At 31.8% G+C, this 11,158-nt stretch overlaps 1 protein-coding gene and 1 pseudogene across 1 annotated transcript; both read left to right on the forward strand.

Annotated features, from left to right (window-relative positions):
* The first annotated feature begins 1,311 nt into the window (after nucleotides 1-1,311).
* On the forward strand, nucleotides 1,312-5,705 carry LOC148199430 (receptor-like protein EIX2). Its single transcript, XM_088113474.1, has 2 exons — nucleotides 1,312-4,816; nucleotides 5,457-5,705. Exon 1 carries the CDS (start codon nucleotides 1,398-1,400, stop codon nucleotides 4,770-4,772), a length of 3,375 nt encoding a protein of 1,124 aa, XP_087969600.1. The 5' UTR covers nucleotides 1,312-1,397; the 3' UTR covers nucleotides 4,773-4,816; nucleotides 5,457-5,705.
* A 1,307-nt stretch (nucleotides 5,706-7,012) lies between these two features.
* LOC148199431 (small ribosomal subunit protein uS5c pseudogene) lies at nucleotides 7,013-9,743 on the forward strand (annotated as a pseudogene).
* Nucleotides 9,744-11,158: the final 1,415 nt, after the last annotated feature.

Genomic DNA, 11,158 nt, shown 5'->3' on the forward strand with positions numbered 1-11,158 from the left:
GCTGCCACAAGCCCTATAAATATACGATTTATGTTTAGGTAAATTAACTCCTATCTATCCTAATAAAATAAAGACCTCTTTGAAAAAGATATTTGACTTGAGCGCCAAAGTTTGTTCTCTAGGTCAACAACCCATCAGACTGGATTCCGTTCTCGAAGAGGATTGGACGATCGAAAGAGACCAGAGCAAAGAAGGACGACCGACCCTTTGACCAATTTAACCGAAACAATAATGAAATCAATTTTACAAAATAATAATTTTTAATTTGTAAAATAGTTTTTAACTTATTTAATATAATAGTTAATTATTTTTTGTTTTTAAATTAAATTGTTATTTAATGATTTTCTTATTCTGTTCACACATTAGAGTTATAATTCCACACAACTCATACTTTGAAATAATATACACTATGTGAACCAAGTGTAGTTTTCATTAATCTCCATAGTTTATACTTTCCAAAGTAAGTTAGAAAAATGAGAAAAGAACGACATCCATGTCCACATCAACGGTCCTTTTTGTTTTATAATATATCAACATAATATTATGTATAGATGTATGAATAAATTAAATTCAACATTTACTCTTATATGATAAATTAAATTCAACATATAGAAATTCATTGAGATTGGTCTTATATATTCTTATTACAATATAATTTTAATATTTTATCTTTAAGTTGTTTTCTAAGTAAAATATATTTATTCATTTCTGATCATAAAATACTAATTATATATTATTAGTATTTTTATATTATAATTTAGAGAAGAACCTGGATCACGTTCTTTTTATTAAACATTCTTAATATTTTACGCTTCTTCGTTATGCACATAACTTCACACTAGGCAAAGAAATTATTTTTCAAAATTTCAAACTACTTTTTATTATCTTTTTCTTTATTTGGTCTGTTCAATTACCATCTCTCTCAGTCACATTATTTAATTTATAATCTTATATTTGAAAAAAAAAAATGACAACTATTTGAATTAAATCTATATGACTATTTTAGATTGCTTGCTGTAAATCAATACTAATGAAGAATATTTTTCAATTGCAAATTTTTGGTACATAAAAATAAACAGTAATTTTATTAATGCGTATATATAGTTTTAATTTAAAATAAACAAACTATGTAAAGTATTATAAAGTAAGTTGGAAGGAGTCTACATTGTATGCTAAAAAAACAATTAGTTTTCAAATACGTGACTTATATTTATTTATTATTATTTTTAGTTTTATGAAATCAACTTTTGAGAATATAAATGAAGCCAGGGAGAATTCTAAAATAAACAACATATAAGGAGAAAGAGAAAAGAACTGAATCATACTTTCTTTCTTGCAATATAATACCTCTGTTTACGTTCCTCTCTCTTATATTATGTAAAATAAACAAAACTATCATGATTTCTTATTTTCCCAAATCATTTTATGTCCTTCTGCTGCTTTCTTTGCTTGCCTCAGGAATTAGTGTGAAAATGAAGAACTCAAGTGAAAGTGGTGAAGCAAAGTGCATAGAGAGGGAGAGGCAAGCACTCCTTAGCTTCAAACAAGGCGTCATAGATGACTTTGGCATACTCTCCACTTGGACCAACCATCAGAATAATACAGATTGCTGCAAATGGAAACGCATTCAATGCAATAGTCATAGTGGTCATGTGCAACTACTTGATCTCCATGGAAACTACCCATATACACCATATTTGAGAGGTGCAATCAATGTCACTTCATTGATTCACTTGCCATACATTCAACATCTTGATCTCAGCCGTAATTATTTTGCACTGAGTTACATCCCAGAGTTCACGGACTCATTCACCAACTTAAGATATCTCGATCTCTCCAGTTCTTTATTCTCGGGGAGGATTCCTTCTACACTTGGAAATCTCTTACAACTACGTTATCTAGATCTTGGGGGAAATATTCTTTGGGGAAAAATTCCCATTGAGATAGGGAATCTGAAACACTTACAGTATCTCGATCTTGGACTATTCTATCTTTCCGGAAAAATCCCATCTCAAATTGGAAATCTTAGAAAGCTACAACATCTCAGTATAGGAAGTAATAGTCCTCTGTATATAAGGAAAGAGCCAAAGTATATTTCAAAATCTCTTTCTGGAGTAATCCCTTTTCGCATAGGGCAACTTCCATTATTGCATACTCTCCGACTAGTTGGCAATTTTGATATACAAGCTAAAGATGCAAAATGGCTGTCTACTCTCCATTCCTTAACCATTCTTAGGCTGAGTTCATTGCACAGTCTTAAATCCTCTCACCAGTGGCTGCAAACTATCAGTAAAATCATTCCAAACTTAACAGAGTTGAGGCTAGTTGATTGTAATCTTCTGGAAACTGATATTCAATCTTTGTTCCCTTCTCACTCTTCAAATAATTCCACTTCTCTTACCATACTAGATCTGTCTTCTAATATGTTGTCATCATCAATACTTCAATTCTTGTTTAACTTTAGCCTTCATCTTCAAGAGCTTTATCTTTCTCACAATAATATAACTTTGTCACCTTCTCTGTGTTCAAATTTTCAATCTCTTAAGGTCCTCGATCTCTCTTACAATAATCTTCCATCATCAATGTTTCGACCTAATTTTAATATCAGCTCCAAACTAGAAGAGCTTTATCTTGAAAATTGCAGTCTTATGGATGGAAATTTCCTTCTTTCATCTACTTCTACAATGAATTCTTTGTCCTCACTTATGTCACTTGATCTCTCCAATAACTTGCTAAAATCATCTCCAATGTTTTACTGGCTTTTTAACTTCACCACCGATCTGGTTTCCATTGACCTTGATGGTAACTTGTTAGAAGGTCCAATTCCAGATGAATTTGGGAAAGCGATGAACTCTCTTGAATATCTTTCTCTCTCCAATAACAAACTTCAAGGCAAGGTTCCGTCTTTCTTTGGGAGGATGTGCAGATTACAAGTACTGGACCTCTCAAATAACAAGTTAAATGGCAAACTTCCGAGCTTCATTCAAAATTCTTCATGGTGTGGCAGACACATATTACGGGAATTGAACTTATCTTATAACCAAATTACTGGCAAGATACCCAAGAGCATCAGACTGCTATCTGAGTTGGAGATTTTATCGTTGAAGGGGAATTCTTTAGAGGGTGATGTCACTGAAGCTCATCTTTCTAATTCTTCCAAATTATATTACTTAGACTTGTCAGGTAACTCGTTGTCTCTAAAGTTTGGCTCTAGTTGGGTTCCTCCTTTTCAATTAAGTTCCTTGCATCTTGCATCTTGCAAGCTAGGTCCGAGTTTTCCGTATTGGCTCCAGACTCAAAATTTCATAATATGGCTAGATGTATCTGATAATGGGCTGAATGATTTAGTACCAGAATGGTTTTGGAACAAGTTGCAAATTCTGTACAATTTGAATATGTCTCACAATAATCTCATTGGTTCAATCCCTAATATGCATTTGAAGCTTCCTTACAGGCCATCTATAATTTTAAATTCAAATAAATTTGAGGGAGAAGTTCCATTATTTTTACTAGAAGCTTCCGAGCTCTTACTCTCTGAAAATAAATTTTCAAATTTCTTATGTGGAAACATCACAGCATCAAACTTGGCCACTTTGGATTTATCATACAATCAAATAAAGGGGCAACTTCCAGATTGTTGGAAATCGGTAAACCAATTATTGTTTCTTGATATAAGTAGCAATGAATTGTCAGGGATTCCTATGTCCATGGGAACCCTTGTTAAATTGGAAGCTTTGGTTTTACGAAACAATAGTCTAATGGGTGAATTGCCTTCCTCTTTGAAAAATTGCAATAATTTAATTATGCTGGATGTGAGTGAGAATATGTTGTCGGGTCCAATACCATCCTGGGTTGGAGAAAGCATGCAGCAAATGATAATCTTGATCATGCGAGGCAATCGCTTCTCTGGAAATCTTCCACTACATTTATGTTATTTGAAGCGTATTCAATTGTTGGATCTTTCCAAAAATAATTTATCAGAAGGAATTCCAACTTGCATAAGCAATTTTACTGCATTGTCTCAAAACACCGTCAACAAAATTGAAACTGAAAGTCGTGTGTATTGGTACAATAGTACTTACTCTGAAACTTATAATTTTTTTATTTGTAGTTATTATTCATTTCATATAACATGGATGTGGAAAGGTGTGGAACAGAAATTCAGACGACCAGAAGTAACTCTTCTGAGCATTGATCTCTCATGTAATAATTTAATTGGTGAAATTCCGAAGGAGATTACGTACATGCTGGGGTTAGTTTCTTTGAATTTATCAAGAAACAATTTGAGGGGAGAAATTCCTTCCGATATTGGAAATTTAAGTTTACTTGAATCCCTTGACTTGTCAAGAAATAAATTCTATGGGAGAATTCCTTCTTCTCTTTCCCAAATGGATTTTCTCCAAATATTAGACTTGTCACACAATTCTCTTTCTGATAGAATCCCATTGGGGAGACACATGGATACATTTGATGCCTCTAGTTTTGAAGGAAATGTTGATCTTTGTGGGAAACCACTTGAAGAAAGTTGTCCTGGAGATGAGACAGTGACAAAGTCTAAAGGAGAAGAAGTCGATGATGAAGATGATAATTCAGTTTTCAATGGAGCATTATACATGAGCTTGGGGATAGGATTCTTCACAGGCTTTTGGGGCTTATTAGGTCCATTACTACTTTGGAAATCATGGAGAATGACTTATCTGAGGTTCTTGAACAGACTAATAGACTATCTATTTGTAATGGTTGAAGTGAACTTAGCAAAGCGCCAAAGGTAGATCAAAGACTAACAGAGTGCAAAAGGCGGCTCAAAAACTAGTTGGTACATAACTCTAATAACTTCTTTTTTTGAATTTTATAGTCCTTATTTCTCCTTCAGATAAGTAAATCAGTAAGTAGGTTTTATATTGAAATCGAGAATGCCTTTCTAAAAAGAAATGTACAAGGCTTGGCATGAATGTAAGTGTTAGAATTTGATTCTTGTTTACAATATAGCACTAAACGTACTTCAATTAATTGTATGTCTCTCTCAGCTACATACTGATTTTCATCAATTTTATTAAACATTGATTATATCCTACGCTTCTATTCATGGCTTTACTATTGTTAGTTCCATTTTTTCTAGAAATAATTGTTTTTGTTGGTGTAAAGGAATTATGATAGTGCGCTCTGTTATGACAAGTTTTCATTTTTCTCAAATGAATTATGCTTAGGCCCTTTTAAGAAAGCTTACATGTTATACACTTTTTTTTGTACTCTATTGAGTTTAAATAATTTAGTTTTCATTTAGTTTACAGCTAAAATTTGATCTCCAAACTATTTTTCCATCATTACTGATATTGTTTGTGATCATATGAATCTTAGCACAAGTTTATAGCAATTCGGTTCATTTAGTTTATCATTAATATTTGGTTTCCAATTTTTTTTCTTTCATTACTAATTTTTGTCATATAAATTTGCAGTTTATAATGATTTGCTTCAAGAGTCCATTATGAGATGAAAGCATTACAGATTGTTGGCAGTGTGAGATTTGGAGGTTGAAGTTTCATGAAACAATGATATGATAGAGTGTGGTTGTATAATCTATAATGTAAGTCTAACTTTAAGACAAGAATTCGAGATATCCCAATTTGTATATGTAAGAATATGGGATATCTCAAAAATTTGTAATTCAGAATCCATTGAATCTCATCTTTAATTACTCTTTCATACATTCATATCCCAATGGCTGTGGCATTGCATCTAACTTCTTATCATATGAAAGTATATAAGTATTATTGATGTTATTTTACATTCAAAATTGGAATTTTAAAATAAAAATTTCGATAATTGACGTTCAATTATGCTTATCAGATTCCAAATTTTATTATTGATAACATGCTATACCTATAGATATATGAATGAAGAAGTTCTATATATACTCAAAGCAAGTAACCTTCATTTGATTGCTTGCGCTCATTGCTTCAACGATCCGCTCAGCGCCTAGAGCTACTTTTTGGGATGCTCTCTCTTCTCAATTTCCTCAGTTCCTTAGCACATCTTTCCTGCATTGGTCAAATTTTATTCAGCGGATTGTTAAGTTTGAAATAATATTCAAGTTTTCTAGCACGTTTACATTTGTTTGGGTGTTTAATTCATAGTTTTACTGCAAATTAAGAGTTAGAATTCTGTTTTTTTCTTTCTCAAAATTGTACTAGATAACTATTTTTGGATCATCTTTAGATTAAAATAATTATTTTTTCAGTTTTATTCTTGAAGTTGTTTTTTTAAATTTAATTTTTTATTTGCCTTTTCTTTAAACTTAACCATTTTTTTAATTAAAAATATTTCTACAAAATAAATAAAAACTATTTACAATAAAATTTTTAAAATTATTAATATTTAATTTTATAATCATAATAATAATTTTATTAATTTTTAATTACACTTGCCTTATCTCAATAAATCTGGTTTTAAAGCTTTAGTCGAATATGAAATATTTTTTTGGGAAAATAAATAACAAAGCAAGACATAAAAAATTTTGTTGATTAGATTATCTTCATTGAAGGTAGAAAGGTGGATTTAAACGAGGAAGTGAAGACAATATTGACATATAAGACTTTTAGTTAAAAATAGTAAATCAATTTTACCGGTGTTTGTTTATCCATTCTTATTAGATAAAGACTATATTTTTATTAGATAACGACTATATACTTGTATATGTATATTTATCTTACGTGTCTTTTTATTGTTTTATTATTAAAGAATTAATTTACAAAATAATAAAAAGATCTTGTAAAACAAATCTAATGTTAACAAATACTGAACATAAAAAATACAATAAATATGTTTATTATCGAAGGATTAATACCGACAACTTTTTGTCTTTTAGTGAAGTTTCTTTGGTAATTGGACAGTGACAGTATCGAAAGAATGCGTCCTTTGGTAGGGTTCAATTAAGTGAAACTAGAATTTGGGATTTTGCTATCCCATCCTCCCAAATTCAGTATTGTGAAAGCTTCTCCCCCTTCCCTAAAAAAAACCTCTCGACCCTAATCTCCCTTTGCTGCCGCAAAGCATCTTCCTCCTTTTCGCCAAACCCCAACGTCACCCCTCCTTCCTCTACGCTAATCGCAAACCCTCCGATGACATCGACACCTCCTTCTTCGACAACGTCAAGCCATTGGAAGACATTGACTTCAACCTCCCGGAGCCTCCGGAGGGATTTGTCGCCCCTCTCTCCTCTAACGATGGCCCCCTTGAGTCGGAGGACGAGATCGCCGCAACCTACGTGGAGCTCTACGACCCCGCCTTTAGCCGCATTTCTGTGCTTGGGAATGACGTCTTCGAAACGGACGCCCTATGACACGGGGTTCGGGTCCGGCACGACGAAGGAGAAGGTCCGCGACGGGTTCCAAGAGGGTGGTCCAGGTGAGGAGGGGGACGAAGGTTGTTAAGGGAGGGAAGCAGTTACGCTTCAGAGATGTCGTCATTGTCGGCGACAAGAAGGGCCAAGTCCGCGTCGGAGTTAGCAAGGCCAAGGAATTCGTCGCCGTCGTTCAGAAGTCCGCCTCCAATGCCAGGAGGAACATCGTGAAGGTGCCAATGACTAAGTACTCCACTTTTCCCCACAAGTACTTTCTCGACCTTACCTTACCCTACACTGTATTTCTGAACTGTTTGTTTTGCTTACCCATTTATGCTATTATGATAATTTGCAAGTGTCTTTTGAATCCAAGATTGAATCAATGAGGTTTCTTATAATTAATTATGAAAAAAAAATTAAATTGACTTTGCATATGTATGAGTTAAAAGTAAAAATTTGGAATTAGAGCCTGAGATTGAGATTGAGATTGAGTTTGAGTTTGCACTTGGAAGAATGGGAGTTCAGCAAAAGCTCATTTCTTTGTTCTTTCATGCTTCTCTTGTATTCATCATGTTTCCCCTTATTGGTTCATCCCAAGAGCACCAGAAAATTACAAGCAGCCCTTCAAGAACCAAAGATAATAACCACATTAAGGTAGGGTATTTCATCAAATTCCATATTCTGAACTTTTATTCAAGAAAGTTAGCAGAATAATCTGTTCATTTTCCCCCTTGCCTAATTTCCAATCTTGTAAGGTAAATCCCTTTTTTATTAAATGAGAGTTCTGTCTCTGAAGCTAACACTTTTTCTTCTGTGATTGGTTAAGATGAGTCCAAGACTTCAGTTTGAGATTACACTACATGGCTTTCTCCTGTGGGATTCGAATGAGGTTCTTGATGCTTGTTGGTATACTTGCAATTAGACTATCAAACAAAGAGGAGAATTCAAGAAGGCATATAATTGTGTTCTATGTTCATTCAATTTTACAGGCAAGTATATCTAAGTCCACATTACATCACAACTCCAAATCAATTGTAATAATTGATTGTTTCTACTGTAAGTTCTTTTACTTGAACTCGAAAACCAATGATCTAAAAAATCATAGAACAAGAATTTACGGTAGTGAGAAAATAAGTGCTGTGGAAATGGCCAAAAGAGTTATAAACAATATTTTCACTATGGTCTATGTGCTTGTTGTAATAGTACTTTCAAAATGATCTATCTACTTTTATCTTCACCTTGCTCAATTGAATGCATAATTAGTACTGTTAGTACATGTCTATATGAGTTGAAGGGGATATATAAATGAATTCAAAACTTGTTTTCCCTTTTTAACCTCAAACTTTAAATCCAATTCATACTTAAAAGTAAAGCATTTTGGCTATTAGTGAATGAATAAATTAGAGTGACTAATGTGTTAGATTAGAATACAAAAAATCATTTGGAAAGCCTCTGGATCTGTTAATGGCCATATATTAGTTTTATATGGTTAGTACTAAGATTCAGAATTTTAGTTAATTTTTTAGCCTTCGTTGACATGAGAAAATGTGTTTTAGATTACTCATGTTTTAGTCAAAATTGGTTTGTCACTATATTTTAAAATTGGTAGTTTTGGTCTTTTGTATATTTTGAAATTTGATCAATTTAATCCCTAATGACAAAGTTTAAAATCCACCAAAACATGAAAGGATTAAAACTAATTTTTACCAACATTTGAGAGAAATAATACAACATAATTCTTCCTTTAAATGCCTTAAAAAACAAGTACTCAGCCTTACAAAACCAGTGAAAAGTTAAAGTAATTAGACCTTTTATGCTCTATGTTTATTAGCATTGTTAATATAACATGATGAATATGATATTATTGTTGGTATTCTTCACAAAGGATCCAAAAGAAGTGTTTGGTTCTTTGCACACTGGATACTTGGAACTGCAGTCACATTCCTTGGTGTCCTGAATGTATATCTTGGATTAGAAGCCTACCACCAAAATGGGTTTATATACAAAATCAAGGAGAGGTTTTGGGCAATAAAATGATGACTTCTATTTGTCAAGAAATTGGAACTAATGAAAAGTATGAGAAGGTATTGAAGGGTGACACCTGTTGAGGAAGAAGAATCAATGCCTCACCATAATTGACCCTGACTTCTATATAGGATACAAATGTTTAAAGCATATAGAGTACTGATGAATTTGAATTCAAAGATTGTAAATTACTTGGCCTATATGTTTTTTATGTCTCGCTAAATCACTTTTTTGCAAGCATAATATTAATTGCTTCTTGGAAGTAAACATATATATGTTTAGTTTACACGTTTATATATACATTTTGTAGATAATTACCGAAGGTTTCTGTCCTTCGGTAATTACCAAAAGTCACTACCCTTCGATAATTACCGAAGGACAAAGGTCGTCGATAATAGTTAACATTGATTTTATTTATGGAATATTATGGCCGTCGATAACTAAATGTTTATTAAATTTATAAATGTTAATGAAATAAAGTTGACCAAATTTAAAATATTTTTAAAAAATTAGAAAAGGAAAAAAAATATCCAAATCTAGAAATATTTCAATTGTCTTCTTACTCCAATTCTTTAAATTTTAATGAAATAGTTTTTTTATAAACTAATGAAAATTATAATATACGGTTTCAATTAAGTCACACAAAGTATAAAAACTAATCTAATAATAATTAAAATTTTGTATAAATCTTTCATATTTGGAACTTCATAGTTAAGATAGTAATAAATAAGCATAACATTAACATCAAATTATTATACTAGTAAATAATGTTTTTATAAGTGATAGAATTATATACAAAATGTCAAAAATATATATTACATGATGAAAATAAACAACAAATAAAAATATTAAAAAGAATAAAAAATAATTAAATGTGTGTCTTAGAAACAATTTGATACAACATTGAATAAAATTGCACAAACAAAAAAACAAATGTGTAATTAAGGGTATGATGAGATAAAGAATATTTTAGAGATCTAAGAAACTTTTTAAGAAATCAAATTAGTTGAACCGTTAGAAAGATAATGAAAAATTATTTTAGCAAAAATAAAAGGAGTTCTACAAATGAAACAATTTAAAAATAAAAGAATAAAGAAGATAAATATTTTATATTACTTAGTAAATCAGGAGTATATGTTATTAAATAGATAAATTGAGAGTTAAACATTAAAAAAATAAATAATAAAAAAAGAAGTAGAAATATTTAAATATAGGACATAACAAATATTTAATTTGTATACATCATTTCAACATAACTAGATGAAATTGTTATGATAAAGAGAGAAAGTATCTTTCACATGTGATTGATTTCACACCAAATCAAAACAATTAAAACAAACCCGAGAGAAATTCATATTTTGTACAAAAACTTCACTTAAAGTAGTCAGTCAGGGTAACATGGGTGACCATTGTCAAAAATAGTGTGTTTTAGTCACATTTGCACTTGTGTTTGGAAGATGTTGGTGTTTGACTGTTGGTAGATGGTGCTTGGTGATGTCATGTGACCCCAAGGAGTGTGGAATGACCCATTTTGAGTGGGTGGACCAAGTTGTGGAAGGACTAACTCAAAGTGGTCAAAAAACCCTGTGGTAATCGTTTATAGTGTCTTCGTAAACGATACCCGAGAGAAATCCATATTTTGTACAAAAACTTCACCTGAAAGTAGTGAGTCAGGGTAACATAGGTGACCATTGTCAAAAATAGTATGTTTCAGTCACATTTGCACTTGTGTTTGGAAGAAGTTGGTGTTTGACTGTTGGTAGATGGTGCTTGGTGATGTCATGTGACCCCAAG

Source organism: Vigna umbellata, chromosome 4 (assembly GCF_029865625.1).
Source record: "Vigna umbellata cultivar VRB3 chromosome 4, Vumbellata_1.0, whole genome shotgun sequence".
Lineage (NCBI taxonomy): Eukaryota > Viridiplantae > Streptophyta > Magnoliopsida > Fabales > Fabaceae > Vigna > Vigna umbellata.